Below are 17927 nucleotides of genomic sequence, written 5' to 3'. Positions count from 1 at the left end.
TACTTCTGTAGTGATGTAGGATGATTTTTAAATGATTTTTGAAGTTGAGGGAGAAAATATGATTTTTTGTCATACCCTGTCTTGAGGCTGGATACACAGAATTCAGGCAGAGTAAGACAAGACGAGCGTTTGAGATTAAAAAGTATGAAAATTGTATTTTTTTAATGAAAATAACCAATCGTTTCACTAGATAAGACCCTTCTTCCTGTCGCATTTAAACTGCATTTTGGAAGTTTAAAATCGGGGCACCATATCAGTCCATTATATGGAGAAAAATGTTTAACATAATTTCAACAAAAAACATAATTTCTTTACGGCTGTAGAAAAAAAAGACATGAACTTTTTGGAGGACAAGGGGGTGAGTACATTATCTGTAAATTTCTGTTCTGGAAGTGGACTTCTCCTGTAAAGTTCTTGTTTTTATTGTTGATTATTTTTATGCATTTCTTGTACAGCACTTTGAATTAGTATTGTTTATGAAATGTGCTATATACATAAACTTACCTTGCCTTGCCTAACAAACTTAATTTTTTTTTTTAATAATTCTGAAATATATGAAATTGTGTGTATTGCATGGGTGTACCTTTTGAGCCATAGGGGTCTGGCTACTCCTAACGACTGAAAGATTTAACTTTTTATTTATTTTTTTAATTAATATTTTCAACTCAAAAGTAAATATGCATGCAATATACTTATTTTAATGCTTTCTAGATCCGCAGGATGCTAAGTTGTAGCGGCTCAGTCTTTTACATTTATGTCAGGAAGAGGACTATTTACTTCCAAATGTTGCTTGATTTACACAAAACAAAACCCAGACATTGATTTTACAATATAAACTGCTTGTGTGCCTGCAATTGTGCGGGTCCAACAAATATCTGTTTTAAAGCAGTGGGTGAGAAATTCACTCCTCAAAAAAAAAAAAGCCTACTTTGATATTCTGTTGACAAACAAGTTTATAGTGCATTATTTTCAACGTGTTTATTGCTAAACATAGTGCAAGGAATTCATGTGTGCTGTATCTAGTTGCCATGACAGACTCACGCCCTTGCTGCTGCTCTATGTAATTTTTGAGTTTGCTATAGATAAGCTAAAATGAATTTATAAAGTGTGACTGACCAAATCGACTAGCTTGGTATAGTATGGTGTATTGCTTGTTTTAGCGTGGCACTGCACATAATTCATATGGCTGGGGACAGTGAGTGGCCCCCAGTTTAAAATCCAAGCTGGGCTCCACACCCGCTGGTGAAGAGAAAGTGAAGCGCTGCAGCAGAGAAGAGAAAAAGAGGAACAGCTCCATCCGTGCCAGCTGCTCCCCAAGACACACTCTCTTTCCTAAATGTGAAAAAAAATGATGGGTAATCATTATAGCGGCTTTTATAAAGAACTGTTAGCATATATCTTTGTATTGCTTTCAAGGAAACAGAGTTACCCTGTACCTAGAGAAAAAGGTAAAAAGGCATCTCTTCTCCTGAATTTGCCCTCAGCATCCAGGAAGTGACCCGGGTTAAAAGAGTGAGGCGTCTCCCACTCGGACTCATCAAACAGCACTGATGTCAAATTACCGGTCACTATTGTGCCCTGCAGAAGTAATATTACACTCTTACTATGCTTAAACTAATACAGCCTAAAAATAAATGTTAATTACAAAAATACAATAGCTTAAATTGACAATCTTATCGTGAATTAAACGTCACTAGACCAACCTTTGGAATAGAGTATTCTCCTATCTGAGTGTCTTCCACAGTAGCCCGGACCACATTCATTGGGACAATATTTCCAATTCTCTGTATCTCATGAATAACAGCATTGGTGTAGGGCATGTTGTCCTTGTCTGATAAAGATGGCTGCCGTGACCCTCCAACAACACGATCAATCTCCTCCTGAACTTTGGCTGAAAACACAATGTAGAGAAAGTCCAAGACTGTGAATATATGCCACGTTTTATGTGCACATGAAGGCAGTTTCTCACAGCTCTCACCCTGTATCTCAGGATATTTCATCATGTAGAGAAGACCCCAGTACAGAGTGGTGGAGGTGGTCTCAGTTCCCGCTATAAACAGATCCAGAGTACAGATGCACAAGTTCTCCACATCAAACCCAGCGGTGGTGTCGTCTTTAAGCTAAACAATATGAAACAGAGGCAATTTAATTCAGTTACATTATTATAACCAGAGATTTCCACTTACTGATGCCCTCCTAAGAAAGGGTCTTACTTTTTCCATTTCTCCAAGGAAGCAGTCAATGTAGTCTCGAGGATTTGATGGATCATAATCCACTCTGTGTGCATTCACCTTCTCTCGAACAAAGTCACTCACCTCCTGCCACAGACTAAGGATTTTCTTGTGCGGTCCAGGGACTCGCCGCATGAGCCATGGGAACATGTTATACAGCTAAAGAAAGAAGAAGAAAGATAAGCTGAGCAGTAAAAGAGAGCAAAGTTAACATGTAAAAATGTTAAAATAAAAATGTTTACTTGAGCACAGATGCCTCCTTCCAAATACATAGCTTCATTGATGTTCTTTAACAGAGACTGGAAGTCATTGTCACTGTACTCAAACCGATTACCAAACACAAACACACAGATCACATTTGACACAGCGTTGTTCAGCAGTAAGCGAGGGTCAAATGGTCGACCTGGAACAGAAGTTGCTGTTCATCACACTGCTTCTGATTTCAAATGTCATTTTTAGTAAATCAGTAAATACCTTGTTCATTTGAAATGGCCTCATTCAGAAAGGTACATTCAAGACTGATGGACGGCTCCAGGCTTTTCTTTCCCAATCCGAAGTTTCGAAGAGTCGAGAGTGTAAATTTCCTCTGTTGCTTCCATTTATACCCACTGGCAGCAACTAAACCTGTTCACAAAACAGACCTTTTATAGTTGATTACTGATCATTTAAGGTGAAATGTTGAAACATTCATACAAAAAGACTTACCTTTGTCTCCAAAAATCTCATAAAATAAAGGTAACATAGGTCGATCAGCAAGGTTGTCACCCTGTTGTAAATACACCTCCTTCACGAGTTTATACCCATCCAACACGACAATTCTTGGTCCAAAAATTCTAAGGCTGAAAATCTTGCCGTATTTTTCTGCAAACTGTAAAACATAATTTGTTGTCAGAGCTCCTGAAATGATATATTCAGCACACTGTGTTATCTATTATTTAGAAATGAACTTAATTCTCTATACTTTATTCAGACTGATTAATTTTACGTTTAAGATATTATTGCAGTTGCGCCCGACCTTAAATTTTATTGTAAACACTGGAACCATAAGGCTCTGGGAAGACAGGAATATTTACAACAACTGCGTCCACCCCGAGTTGTTGAAACTGTAACTGTAATATGTTTATGCTGTGGATATAGCTAGCTGATTAAGCTTGTAAAGCAGTTTCTTTTCGGTGTTGTAGTTAAATACAAACCGCGCTTCATTTTCGCCAATTTTATGACGCGATTAACGCCGCTGTTTCCAGTCAATAACCACTAGAACATGCATTTTCAAAATCACTTATTTTAGCGATAGTTGGAATTGTATTTACCTCTGAGAACTGAAGATGCAGCCTACTGTTGTCGATATGATGAAGGTGTCCTATAATCGGTAAAGACCATGGTCCAGGAGGAAAGTTCTTCGGCGCTTTATTTTTTATATAATCACTCAGCAATAAAAACACACACGAAAATATCAAAATACTCTTGATATCGATCCACTCGTAAAGCTGCAACAGGTCCATGACTGACACTTACCGGATTTCTTAGGTAGGTTTACTGTGTTAAAGTGCAAACAAATATTAAAGAGCTCGGAGCCAGGAAGCTCTAAGTGGGCAGGGCTCCAAATGTGCTGTATGGGAACACTTATTCATTGGACAAGTGTGTTTACGTACAGCTTTTTTCATAGAGCAACGGAAATCTAAATGTATTAAAAGACACAAAATAGCAAATGTATGGTTACCCATTTTTCAAAATATCTTTTTTGTTCAGCAGAAGAAAGAATTTCATCCAGGTTTAGACCATCTTGAAGGTGAGTAAATTACATTAAACAGGCCCGTAGTCAGCCTAGCGAAAGGGAGGGTTCTTTTTTTCCAAAAAGTGGACCTTTTTCAATCCCCACCCATTTTGTATTTAACTATGCGGTTCAAATACTTCATTTTGGTGACTAGTCATGCACCAGTTTGTGCTGTATTATCATGTCTGCTGGTATCTTAATAAGCATGATTTTTTGATTCATCAAAAATATTTACTACAATGTTGTCAGACTGCTTACCAAAATATCGCCTTGTTCAGTAAATATACACAAATACCTAGAGCAATAAGTTAGTTCATGAAATGAATGACATTTTAAATGCAATAAATTCACAGATTCTTTATACTGACACCTATACAAATGGTGGGAGGATGTGTGTCCCTGTAGGGGGGTGTGGGGGCATGCCCCCCCAGGAGAAACTTTTACACATTTTAAAGTGAAATGCATTAATTTGGTGTATGAACTCAAAAGTAAGAAGTCCAACCCATGTTCATTGTGCAAATTGAACAAACAAAAAAAGTTGATGACAGTCTGAAAAAAAGATTTTAGAACCACCCCTGGTCAGAATGTACTGTGTTCTTCCTTGACCCATGCTACACCCTCCACTGAGTTTTCTGAGCCCCCATTCTGGGCCCCTTTCAACCTCTGAGCCCTATGCAGTCTTTCCTCCTTTTCAAACTACAAATATCAAGGAATAAATTTTATGCAGGTTTTTTTTTTTTTAAATCAGATGTAAGGCTTTTTGCTACTTTTTTAAAGACATGCAGAAATAGAATTAATATGGAACAAGCAAGATGTCTAGTAATATATTAAACTGATATCCTGATTTACAGCTCAGATAATGTTCATTATCAAAAACAATAACATCTGTAAAAAATGGTAACAACCTTATTGTTATATGATGAAATTATTAATAATAATTATTCACCTCAATGGTATAAAAATGAACTACATGGCTTCTAGGTATTTGTATGAAGAACAGTGGTCTTAGTATAAATGCACAAACGCTATTAATCACAAAATACTGTAATTATATTCTATAACTCCTTTAGATTTAATACATGTCTACACAGTAATATAACACAGTTCGATATATCCCACAATGCTGCCGCAATACCATAGTGCAGTCAGTATTACAGTAAAAGTAATCCATATTAAATGATTTCTGATTTCTGACTGTCGTTGCGCAGTGTTTCTCCTGTTTGTCAGCGCCGTTTCATTTGTTTAAATCGCCATGTCATTGTGCTCTTCATCGAATTCAAGCGCTTCACTCTGGATCTCACAGCGCTGTTTAGTGCTCGCGAGTAAATGCATCTGCTCTAGTAAAAAAAAAAAACGTACATAAATTCTGGACCTTTGGCTGGAAGGGGTGGGTCGTTCGAACCACCCGAACCCCCCCTGGCTACAGGCCTGTTAAAAGTGTTAATTTTAATTAAATTGATTTTTACATCTGCAAAACACATTTTTTAGAGTGTTTGCTCACCTGCAATTTGTCTATTGGACGTTTCCTATCAGATGTCAAATAGATGTCTATTAGATGTCTTTAAGATGTTTATAATTTAGAAGGTATGTAAAACTGACTTCTTAAAGACATCTGTCAGATGTTTGTACACAACAGATGCTTTCCAGATCAAGTGATCTTTCACAGACATCTTGCAGATGTATGTGTGCTTCCTGGGAGGTGTTTTATTTGATTTGGCACCTGCCTAAAGTTTTTGTATGTGCACATATTACATCGTCTTTAAATTTATTTTTTTTAAACAAATTTTTAACAACTAAAAAAACAACAACACTGAAATGTATAACAATTATGTGTATTGATTGGGTGTACCATATGAGGGAGATAGAGGGGCCTGGCCACCTCTAGCCACTGAAAGATTTAACTTTTTTTAATTTATATTTTCAACTCAAAAGTAAATATGCAGACAATGTAGTTATTTTAATGCATTTTAGATCCGCAGGATGCTCCGTTGTAACGGCTCAGTCTTCTACATTTATGTCAGGAAGAGGACGATTTACTTCCAAATGTTGCTTGATTTATACAAAACAAAACCTACACATAGATTTTACAATATAAACTGCTTGTGTGCTTGCAATTGTGCGGGTCCAACAAATATCTGTTTTAAAGCAGTGGGTGAGAAATTTACTCCTCAATTTGTTCAATAAAAGCCTACTTTGATATTCTGTTGACAAGTTTATAGTGAATTATTTTCAAAGTGTTTATTGTTAGACATTGCACAAGAAATTCATGCTCTATGTAATTTGTAAGTTTGCTATAGATAAGCTAAAATGAATTTTTAAAGTGTGACTGACCAAATCGACTAGCTTGGTATAGTATGGTGTATTGCTTGTTTTAGCGTGGCACTGCACATAATTTATATGGCTGGGGACAGTGAGTGGCCCCCAGTTTGTAATCCAAGCTGGGCTCCACACCCGCTGGTGAAGAGAAAGTGAAGCGCTGCAGCAGAGAGGAGAAAAAGAGGAACAGCTCCATCCGTGCCAGCTGCTCCCCAAGACACACTCTCTTTCCTAAATATTAAAAAAAAAAAAGATGGGTAATCAATATGGGTTTATTTTCATAAGGGCCTTTTATAAAGAACTGTCAACATATACCTTTGTATTACTTTCAAGAAAACAGAGTTATCCTGTACCTAGAGAAAAAGGTAAAAAGGCATCTCTTCTCCTGAATTTGCCCTCAGCATCCAGGAAGTGACCCGGGTTAAAAGAGTGAGGCGTCTCCCACTCGGACTTATCAAACAGCACTGATGTCAAATTACCGGTCACTATTGTGCCCTGCAGAAGTAAAATGATACTCTTACTATGCTTAAACTATAACAGAGCCTAAAAAAGCGTCAGTTACAAAAATGCATTATTGTGTATTAAACGTCACTAGACCAACCTTTGGAATAGAGTATTCTCCTATCTGAGTGTCTTCCACAGTAGCCCGGACCACATTTATTGGGATAATATTTCCAATCCTCTGTATCTCATGAATAACAGCATTGGTGTAGGGCATGTTGTCCTTGTCTGATAAAGATGGCTGCCGTGACCCTCCAACAACACGATCAATCTCCTCCTGAACTTTGGCTGAAAACACAACGCAGAGAAAGTCCAAGACAAGACTGTGAGCATATGCCATGTGTTATTTGCACATTAAGATGGTTTCTCACAGTAAGCTCTCACCCTGTATCTCAGGATATTTTATCATGTAGAGAAGACCCCAGTACACAGTGGTGGAGGTGGTCTCAGTCCCCGCTCCAAACAAATCTAGAGTACAGATGCACAAGTTCTCCACATCAAACCCAGCAGCGGTGTCGTCTTTAAGCTAAACAACATGAAAGAGAGGCAATTAAATTCAGTTACATTATTATAACCAGTGCATTCCACCACTGATGCTCCCCTAAGAAAGGGTCTTACTTTTTCCATTTCTCCAAGGAAGCAGTCAATGTAGTCTCGAGGATTTGATGGATCATAATCCACTCTGTGTGCATTCACCTTCTCTCGAACAAAGTCAATCACCTCCCGCCACAGACTAAAAACTTTCTTGTGCGGTCCAGGGACTCGCCGCATGAGCCGTGGGAACATGTTATACAGCTAAAGAAAGAAGAAGAAAGAGAAGCTGAGCAGTAAAAGAGAGCAATATTAACATTTAAAAATTTTAAAAAATAAAAATGTTTACTAGAGCACAGATGCCTCCTTCCAAAAACACAGCTTCATTAATGTTCTTCAACAGAGACTGGAAGTCATTGTCACTGTACTCAAATCGATTACCAAACACAAGCACACAGATCACATTTGCAACAGCGTTGTTCAGCAGTAAGCGAGGGTCAAATGGTCGACCTGGAACAGTAGAAGCTGTTAATCACACTGTGCTTCTGATTTCAAATGTAAATGTAGTCAAATCAAACCTCAGTAAATACCTTGTTCATTTGAAATGGCCTCATTCAGAAAGGTACATTCAAGACTGATGGACGGCTCCAGGCTTTTCTTTCCCAATCCGAAGTTACGAAGAGTCGAGAGTGCAAATCTTCTCTGTTGCTTCCATTTATACCCACTGGAAGCAACTAAACCTGTTCACAAAACAGACCTTTTACAGTTAATTGATTATTGATCATTTATGGTTAAATGTTGAATTACCAATTTAACATTCAGATATAAGAAGACTTACCTTTGTCTCCAACAATATCATAAAATAAAGGTAACATAGGTCGATCAGCAAGGTTGTCACCCTGTTGTAAATACACCTCCTTCACGAGTTTATACCCATCCAACACGACAATTCTTGGTCCAAAAATTCTAAGGCTGAAAATCTTGCCATATTTTTCTGCAAACTGTAAAATATGATTTGTCGTCAGAACCAGAGCTCCTGAAATGATTGCATGTTAAATGTATAATCTACTATTTAGAAATTAACATAATTCTGTATACTTTAATCAGGCTGATTCATTTTACATGATCAGGATATTATTGCATTAGCGGATTGTTACGGCAGGAACCTATCTGTTCCCTTGACATACCCTGACCCTAAATTGCATTACAAACAAGGAAAACCTAAGGCTCTGGGGGCAAAAAAATATTTACGGCAACTGCGTCACAACCCGAGTTACACGTTCTGACTAGAACGTATATCGTTTTGACATCTTTAACTATATGTTTTCGTTTTTACAACTTTAGCTGTAACATGTTTATGTTGTGGATATAGCTAACTACGCTCATGTAAAGCAGTTTCTTTTCGGTGTAGTAGTTTATCGCGTCAGTAATTTCACGACGTGATTAACGCTGTTTGCAGTAGCTGGAATTGTATTCACCTCTGTGAACTGAAGATGAATCCTTCTGCTGTCGATATGATGAAGGTCTCCTATAATCGGTAAAGACCATGGTCCAGGAGGAAAGTTCTTCGGCGCTTTACTTCTTATATAATCACACAGCAATAAAAATACACACGAAAATATCAAAATACTCTTGATATCGATCCACTCGTAAAGCTGCAACAGGTCCATGACTGACACTTCCTAAGTTTCTTGGGTAGCTTTACCTTGTTAAAGTGAAAACAAGTATAAAGGAGGTCGGGCCAGAAAGATCTAAGTGGGCAGGGCTCCAAATGAGCTGTATGGGAACACTTTTTCATTGGACAAGAGGACAGCTTTCATAGAGCAATGTGTATGTGGAAATCCAGATTTATTCAAAGAGACAAAGTAATCTATACACTGTATATACACTTAAAATAATGTATCCACCCGTTTCGATTATCATTAATTAAAAATGACTTCCAAAAAAGCAATTGTCTTCAACTATAAAAAGTGCGTTTTTTACATATAGTTGGTTATAAAAAATAATCCATGATTCCACTTCTTCATTAAATAAATAAGGTTATTAAATACATTAACCTCAAGGTTAAAAGGATAGTCCATCCAAAAATCAAAAATGCCATCAACACCCTCAGGTTGTTCCAAACCTGTACAAGTTTCTATCCTCTGTGGAACATAAAAGAAGATATTTTGAAGTATGTTGGGAACTAAACAGTTGATGGTCCCACTGACTTCCATTGTATGGGGGCACTATGAAAGTCAATAGGGATCAGCAACTGGTTACCCATTCTTCAAAATATCTTTTGTGTGTAGCATAAGAATGAATTTCATGCAGGTTTGAAACAGCTTGAGGGTGAGTAAATAATGACAGAATATTCATTTTTGGGTGACCTGTTCCTTTGGTGTATGAAAAATGAAGAAATGTGTCAGGTGTATGAGTTTATCTAAAATGGTAAGGTAGAATAAATGCTCGCTTAGATGTCTGCAAGGCGAGCCACTGCCTGTCCTGGACCCTGCCTCCTGGCACCTCCCGCGTGCCCTTAGCTGGTTGTCCGGTCACCTTGGGGCCCAGAGCGTTTACTTTGAAAGAGTTGATTTTAATAAACTGATTTTTGAAAGCAGTAGTGGCAGTATGCTGATTTTTGTTTATTGATGTTGAAATGTTTCATGTGATCGAGCACCTGCCTAAAGCTTTTTGATGTGTGCATATTACATCTTCTTCAAATGTATTTTTTTTAACATGATTTTTTTTTTTTTAATTACTGAAATGTATGAAATGATATGTGTATTGCATGGGTGTACCTTGTGGGGGAGCCAGAGGGGCCTGGTCACCTCTAGTGACTGAAGGATTTTATTTATTTATTTATTTATTCAATTTAAAAGTAAATATGCATATAATGTAGTTATTTTAATACATTTATAAATTTTTACATTTTTATTTTGTAAATAAATGAATAAATTAAATCAAACGTACTAATACCTCCCAATCTTATTTGCGTAAGAAATTGTGTCGTGGCAAATCTGCATTTTGGCAGATAATAGACTAAATATATACTGTTTGCCTGGTGCATGGCATAAATGAATTTTTATTGCTTTTACAATGTACAACAACTGCAGAGGAATCTGGACCTAATCAAAATAAAATCAGACAAAGATGCCAGTGCTGATGCCGTGCTTGATGACTCCAGATTCGGACAGTCTTTTAAAGGTGATCCTTTTAAAGGACTATTTACATCCAAATGTTACTAGATTCACACAAAACAAAACCTTGACATAGACTCAAGCTCAAGCTTCATGCCAAGCCTATGATGTATTGCTTGTTTTAGCGTGGCACTGCACGTAATTCATATGGCTGGGGACAGTGAGTGGCCCCCAGTTTAAAATCCAAGCTGGGCTCCACACCCGCTGGTGAAGAGAAAGTGAAGCGCTGCAGCAGAGAAGAGAAGAAAAGGAACAGCTCCATCCGTGCCAGCTGCTCCCCAAGACACACTCCTTTCCTAAAAAAAATGAGAAAAATGGTAGTAATAATAGGTTTCTTTTTATAGGAGCTTGTAAAGAACCGTTAGCATATATCTTTGTATTATTTTCAAGGAAACAGAGTTATCCCGTACCTAGAGAAAAAGGTAAAAAGGTATCTCTTCTCCTGAATTTGCCCTCAGCATCCAGGAAGTGACCCGGGTTAAAAGAGTGAGGTGTCTTCCACTCGGACTCATCAAACAGCACTGATGTCAAACTGCCGGTCACTATTGTGCCCTACAGAAGTAATATTACACTCTTAATATGCTTAAACTAATAGATTCTAAAAATAAATAAATGTCCATTTTAAAAATGCAAATGCTTAAACTGAATGTAGTAAACATCACTAGACCAACCTGTGGAATAGAGTATTCTCCTATCTGAGTGTCTTCCACAGTAGCCCGGGCCACATTAATTGGGAAAATATTTCCAATCCTCTGTATCTCATGAATAACAGCATTGGTGTAGGGCATGTTGTCTTTGTCTGATAAAGATGGCTGCTGTGACCCTCCAACAACACGATCGATCTCCTCCTGAACTTTGGCTGAATATACAAAATAGAGATAAAAACTGACAAAACGGAGACTGAGTATATACCATGTTTTATGTGCATATGAATAATAAGCTCTCACCCTGTATCTCAGGATATTTTATCATATAGAGAAGACCCCAGTACAGAGTGGTGGAGGTGGTCTCAGTTCCCGCTACAAACAGATCCAGAGTACAGATGCACAAGTTCTCCACATCAAACCCAGCAGCGGTGTCGTCTTTAAGCTAAACAACACGATTGAGAGGCATTTCAATTCAATAGCCATGCATTATTATTACCAAGGCATTTCAATTAATGATGCCCTCTAAAAAAAGTCTTACTTTTTCCATCTCAGCAAGGAAGCAGTCAATGTAGTCTCAAGGATTTGTTGGATCATAATCCACTCTGTGTGCATTCACCTCCTGCCACAGACTACTGATTTTCTTGTGCGGTCCAGGGACTCGCCGCATGAGCCATGGGAACATGTTATACAGCTAAAGAAAGAAAAAGAAAGAGAAGCTGAGCAGTGAAAGAGAGCTAAATTATCATGTAAAAATGTTAAAACAAAAAATGTTTACTTGAGCACAGATGCCTCCTTCCAGATACACAGCTTCATTGATGTTCTTCAACAGAGACTGGAAGTCATTGTCACTGTACTCAAACCGATTACCAAACACAAACACACAGATCACATTTGCGACAGCGTTGTTCAGCAGTAAACGAGGTTTAAATGGTCGACCTGGAACAGTACAAAACTGTGCTTTCGATTTCAAAAGTCATTTTCAGTTGTTTCCAGTAAACAAACCTCAGTAAATACCTTGTTCATTTGAAATGGCCTCATTTAGAAAGGTACATTCAAGACTGATGGACGGCTCCAGGCTTTTCTTTCCCAATCCAAAGTTTCGAAGAGTCGAGAGTGCAAATCTTCTCTGTTGCTTCCATTTATACCCACTGGCAGCAACTAAACCTGTTCACAGAACAGACCCTTTAAACTTAATTGATTACTGATCATCTGTGGTGACATGTTAAACTACCAATTTAGCATTCAGATACTAGACTGACCTTTATCTCCAATGATCTCAGTAAATAAAGGTAACATAGGTCGATCAGCAAGGTTCTCACCTTGCTGTAAATACACCTCCTTCACGAGTTTATACCCATCCAACACCACAAATCTTGGTCCAATTTTGAGGCTGAAAATTTTGCCATATTTTTCTGCAAACTGTAAAACATGATTTGTTGTCAGAGCTCCTGAAATAACAGCATATAATGTTATCTACTATTTAGAAATTAAAACTCAATTCTTTATGCGTTATTATCACTGTTATTAATTTTACACATTTAGGATATCATTGCATTACGTAACACATTGTTACTGCGGCATCATATCTGTTCCCAGGGCTACCCTGATAATACACTTAATTATTTGCCATAAATATGAGGAACATAAAGCTCATGGGAACATCGGAGTTCAAGTTGTTTCACTTTATCGTTTTAGCAACTGTAAGTTAACTGTAATATGTTTATGTTGTGGATATAGCTAGCTGATTAAGCTCATGTAAAGCAGGTTGTTTTCGTTGCTTTCTAGGCGACTGACGCTGTTTGCAGCCACTTTATTTAGTTTAGATATAGCTGAAATTGTAGCTATTTACCTCTGAGAACTGAAGATGAATCCTACTGGTGTCGATATGATGAAGGTGTCCTATAATCGGTAAAGACCATGGTCCAGGAGGAAAGTTCTTCGGCGCTTTATTTCTTATATAATCACTCAGCAATAAAAACACACACGAAAATATCAAAATACTCTTGATATCGATCCACTTGTAAAACTGCAACAGGTCCATGACTGACACGTCTTTGATTTCTTGGGTAGGTTTACTGTGTTAAAGTGCAAACAGGTATAAAATAGGTCGGAGCCAGGAAGCTTGAAGTGGGCAGGGCTCCAAATGTGCTGTGTAACACTTATTCATTGGACAAGGGTGTTAAATACAGCTTTTTATAGAGCAATGTGTATGTGTAAATCTAGATTTATGAGAATAGATAAGATAATCTCACTGTATATACACTTTAAATTACTTAAACACCTTTTAGAGTGCCATTATTTAATAAAGGAATAAAGGGTAAAGCTTTTCTACTTTTAAAAAGCTAAATTAGTCTCATAAAGAGTGCAGTTTTGCATATAGGTGGTTATAAAGAAAGAATCCATGACCACCCCACAATAAAATACATGAGGCTATTAAATACTTTGACCTAAAAGTTAAAAGGAACTATCCACCCAAATGAAAATTCTGTCATAGTTCTCTCACCATTAAAGGAGAAGTCCACTTCCAAAACAAAGATTCACATATAATGTACTCACCCCATTGTCATCCAAGATGTTCATGTCTTTCTTTCTTCAGTCGTAAAGAAATTATGTTTTTTTGAGAAAAACATTTCTGCATTTTTCTTCATATAATGGACTGATATGGTGCCCCGATTTTGAACTTCCAAAATGCAGTTTAAATGCGGCTTCATCTTACATCGCTGCAGAAGTAAGATGCAAAGAAGATCAAACACCCTTAACAAAAAAGGTAAAACAGCGATATAGGGCGATTTTGAAGTTGAGGGAGAACATGAGATGGGAGTTTTTTGAAATACCCTAACTGTCATGAACCGGAACAAAAACAGTTTAGGCAGAGTGAGACAAGACGAGCGTTTGACATTAAAAAGTATATAAATTGTATTATTTTTATGAAAATAAGCGATCGTTATGCTAGATAAGACCCTTCTTTCTCGACTGGGATCATTTATAACCGCATTTGGGATCGTTTGAAGCCGCATTTAAACTGCATTTTGAAAGTTCAAAATCGGGGCACCAGCTAAAGAAAGAAAGACATGAACATCTTGGATGACAATGGGGTAAGTACACTATATGTGAATCTTTGTTTTGGAAGTGGACTTCTCCTTTAAGTTGTTTCAAACCTATATGAGTTTCAGTTTTCTGTGGAATTTAAAAGAAGTATGTTGAAAACTAAACAGTTGATGGTCCCACTGACTTCCATAGTATTGGGGAGCACTATGGAAGTCACTGGGGACCAGCAGCTGTATGGTTACCCATTCTTCAGAATATCTTTTGTTGTTCAGCAGAAGAATTTCATATAGGTTTGGAACAGTTTAAGGGTGATTAAATTACTTTAAAAGTGTTTTAACAAATTGATTTTTGAGAGCGGTAAAGGTGTGCCGATTTTTGTTTATTGATAGTTAGATGTTTCATGTGATTGAGCACCTGCCTAAAGTTTTTGGATGTGCGCATATTACATCTTCTTTACATTTCTTTTTTAACATTTTAAAATTCATTTACTGAATGAGCACTGTGCTACGTACATTGTAAAAAGTGATAAGTTGACTTAAAAAAATTTGAAGAGTTCCAGTGCAAAACCCTCTAAAAGCCATCTTGGTCAAAAATGAGATAACGATACTGAGTGAATGCTCTCCACACACAGTATATGTTCATCAAGTACCTTCACTTCAAATGCACTAAATACCAGTCTAAACTTATTCAGAAGTACCAGTACTTACATAGAAACATATACAGAGTAGCAAGAAAGAAATGCTAATTTAAAAAAAAAACGTCAGATGTACTTAGAGGCTTTTGCATCTGGACTCTTTAATTGAGGAAACCCGTTGCCTTAAAATTATTGAGTAAATAAACTTATTGCATATACTTAAAAAAATAAGTTAGGTGAACTTGACAATTCTGAGTTACCCTGACAAAAAAAAAGCTATTTTTAAATTGGACTAACTTAAATTTATTAAATTGCGATAATTTAAAAGTGTCATCTACTTAACTTAAAAGTATCAAGTTAATTTGAATTGTCTACTTGCTTAAATTGAGGAAACCATTGCCGTGAAAAAATTCAGTAACCCCAACTTAATAATTACAATTCACTTGACAGATTTTTAAATTGAAAACTGAAGACTAATAATACAGTTCTCAAAAATACAAAATTGTTCAAAACAGACAATGCAAAAACATTTCCATGAAGAACTGTCAAATAAGGTGAACACACTTTTTATATAGCACCCTTATATATGTAGCAATATACAAACTGTATTTTATGTATAATCAATTTTTTCTTAACTGTTTTAATTAATTTTAAATCAATTTTTAAATCATTTTAAATGTTCTTAAAGAAGAACTCCACTTTCAGAACAAAAAATGACAGATAATGTACTCACCTGCTAGACTGGGTCGGTACTTCTGCAGTGATGAAGGACGATTTTGAAATGATTTTTGAAGTTGAGGGAGAAAATACAATTGGAGTTTTTCGACTCACTGTCTTGAGCCAGAATACACAGGGTTCAGGGAGAGCAAGACAAGCTTTTGAGACTAAAAAGTATTTAATTTGTATTTTTTTAATGAAAATAACCAATCGTTATGGATGACGATCTTGTATGACAAGGGGGTGAGTACATTATCTGTAAATAAACAGGGAAACAAAATGTACCAAGTCTTAGGAGGGGGCTTCGGCGGAGGACGGACTCCTGGGACGAGGGCAAAAGATGGAGTCCAGGGTGGTGACGGAATAGTCCATGGAGGTGATGACGGAGGGAGGAGCCAAGGAGGTGACAGGAGGGGGCTGGAGCAGGAGGAGCCAGGTGACGGAATAGTCCATGGAGGTGATGACGGAGGGAGGAGCCAAGGAGGTGACAGGAGGGGGCTGGAGCAGGAGACCCAGATCGCAGCCATGATGGAACCCCACGGTGGAGCCGATGGAGGGAGGAGCCATGGTGGAGGAAAGGCTAACGACTCCATGGGGCCGACCGACGGAGGCGGAGCAGGTGGCGGTAGAGCCCGAGGCGGAGACGGAGAGCCGATGATCCTTGGCGACACCGAGGATCCGGAGGGCCCAGGCGGAGCCCAAGGCTCTGGCGACCAAGGCGGAGACGGAGATCTGGAGGTCCGCGGCGGAGCCGGAGCGACAGAGGACCGAGGCTGTGCCCGCGGGAGGGAGGAGGTCCACAGAGCCGGTGGGACGGAGCGACGAGGCGCAGCCGGAGGAGGATAGTCCCGAGGCGAAGGTGGGGCGACGACTGACCAGGGCGGAGCCGGAGGGACGATGGAGCCCGGTGGAGCTGGTGGACTGACGGGCGACGGTGGAGACGAGGGAGCTGAGAGCCGGGGTGGAGCCGCAGGGTCGGAGGGCCGGAGGGCCGAGGCGGAGTCCAGGACTCTGAGGCTGGAGGCTACGATGAGGGATCCTCCAACCATGACACCGATGGAGACTGGCAGACCCGCGGCGAACCCACCACACAGATGGTGAGCTGAGGGTGAGCAGAGGTGCTGACAGGAAGCAGAGGTGACTGAGGGAGGATGGGTGGGAAATCCAAACAGGCTGACAGTTCCATATTCAAGTCCATAACATTATGACCCATATCCACTGGAATCATAAGGCTCTGAGAAGACAGGAATATTTACAACTGCGTCACACCCCGAGTTGTTGAAACTGTAACTGTAATATGTTTATGTTTTGGATATAGCTAGCTGATTAAGCTTGTAGTTAAATACAAACCGCGCTTCATTTTCGTCAATTTTATGACGCGATTAGCGCTGCTGTTTCCGCTCAATAACCTATGGAGATAAAATAATGCCTTAAAGATTTGCATGTGAAGAGTACGTGTTGTGCAAGTGTACATAAGACAATAAGCGTAAATTAAATTTGCATGCGCAAGAGAAGCTTTGTAAAAGTGTAAATCGCGTTTCAAGCGTAAGAAAAAAAAGATTTGCAGCATTTTACTGTTACTCGTAAGTGTAATTCATGTATTGTGAAACTGCAGATTCATGCTTTCGCAAAATAACATTTCTCCGCACTTACACTTTTGGCACGTTCTTTTCGCTAAAATACGGTCAAAAGCACTGCAAGCCTGTGAACAGAACAGATTTTGTGAGAATATTTCAAAGTTTACTTAAAAAAACTACGTACAACCATAATTCTGGAAAAGTTGGGACATTTTGTAAAATGATCAAATCTGTGATTTTTATTTATCTTTTATTTAATTGGCAAAAGTACAAAGAAAAGATTTCCAAAGTTTTCACTGACCAACTTAAAAGTAATTTGTAAATATAAGCATATTTATTTAGAAAATATTTATTTATTTATTTATTTATTTGAAGTATGCAGCACACTCCAAAAAAGTTGAGACAGAGGCAAAATAAAAGTGAAACGGTTATAGAATAACCAAATAAACTGCTTTGAAACACAGCAAGCAGGTGAATAGGTGAGGGTATCATGTTTGGGTATAAATGGAGCTTCTCAGTCTTCGCAAGTAAAGCTGGATCATGGCTCAAAATTTGTTTATATTAACAAAATAAAATTAAGTTGGCCAGTAAAAAAACATTGGATTTTTTTCTTTGTACTTAAGTCAATTAAATAAAGGCTAAAGATAACAAATGACATATTCTTGATTTTATGGCATTTCACAAAACGCCCCAACTTTTAATTGGAGTTGTAGAAAAATAGGAAACATGTGCTCCTCATTTTCAAAATAGTTACTATTTTAGTGTTGTCCTG

General features: G+C 38.0%; 2 protein-coding genes and 1 pseudogene across 2 annotated transcripts; all 3 read right to left on the bottom strand.

Moving 5' to 3' along the window:
- Nucleotides 1-963: 963 nt before the first annotated feature.
- LOC127182754 (cytochrome P450 2J2-like) lies at nt 964-3982 on the bottom strand. Its single transcript, XM_051138319.1, has 9 exons — nt 3542-3982; nt 2937-3099; nt 2706-2855; nt 2474-2634; nt 2214-2390; nt 1979-2120; nt 1704-1891; nt 1437-1578; nt 964-1332 (listed from the first exon to the last, which is right to left on the bottom strand). The coding sequence occupies exons 1-9, from the start codon at nt 3731-3733 to the stop codon at nt 1157-1159; spliced, it is 1491 nt and encodes a 496-aa protein (XP_050994276.1). The 5' UTR covers nt 3734-3982; the 3' UTR covers nt 964-1156.
- A 740-nt stretch (nt 3983-4722) lies between these two features.
- LOC127182753 (cytochrome P450 2J3) lies at nt 4723-9111 on the bottom strand. Its single transcript, XM_051138318.1, has 9 exons — nt 8832-9111; nt 8192-8354; nt 7944-8093; nt 7703-7863; nt 7441-7617; nt 7207-7348; nt 6923-7110; nt 6675-6816; nt 4723-6552 (listed from the first exon to the last, which is right to left on the bottom strand). The coding sequence occupies exons 1-9, from the start codon at nt 9021-9023 to the stop codon at nt 6377-6379; spliced, it is 1491 nt and encodes a 496-aa protein (XP_050994275.1). The 5' UTR covers nt 9024-9111; the 3' UTR covers nt 4723-6376.
- A 1217-nt stretch (nt 9112-10328) lies between these two features.
- Nucleotides 10329-13223, bottom strand: LOC127182758 (cytochrome P450 2J4-like; annotated as a pseudogene).
- Between the last annotated feature and the right edge of the window lie 4704 nt (nt 13224-17927).

This window comes from Labeo rohita, chromosome 20 (genome assembly GCF_022985175.1).
Source record: "Labeo rohita strain BAU-BD-2019 chromosome 20, IGBB_LRoh.1.0, whole genome shotgun sequence".
Classification (NCBI taxonomy): domain Eukaryota; kingdom Metazoa; phylum Chordata; class Actinopteri; order Cypriniformes; family Cyprinidae; genus Labeo; species Labeo rohita.
This window is presented reverse-complemented; position numbering and strand designations above follow the sequence as displayed.

What these genes read in the sequence shown, in the direction of transcription:
- LOC127182754 (XM_051138319.1), bottom strand. Translation starts at nt 3,733, where the DNA reads ATGGACCTGTTGCAGCTTTACGAGTGGATCGATATCAAGAGTATTTTG. An exon ending in TGCATCTTCAGTTCTCAGAG is followed by an intron (nt 3,100 to 3,541) that starts GTAAATACAATT and finishes TATGTTTTACAG; the next exon opens with TTTGCAGAAAAATACGGCAA. An exon ending in AAGGAGGCATCTGTGCTCAA is followed by an intron (nt 2,391 to 2,473) that starts GTAAACATTTTT and finishes TTCTTTCTTTAG; the next exon opens with CTGTATAACATGTTCCCATG.
- LOC127182753 (XM_051138318.1), bottom strand. Translation starts at nt 9,023, where the DNA reads ATGGACCTGTTGCAGCTTTACGAGTGGATCGATATCAAGAGTATTTTG. An exon ending in TTCATCTTCAGTTCACAGAG is followed by an intron (nt 8,355 to 8,831) that starts GTGAATACAATT and finishes CATATTTTACAG; the next exon opens with TTTGCAGAAAAATATGGCAA. An exon ending in AAAATATCCTGAGATACAGG is followed by an intron (nt 7,111 to 7,206) that starts GTGAGAGCTTAC and finishes TTGTGTTTTCAG; the next exon opens with CCAAAGTTCAGGAGGAGATT.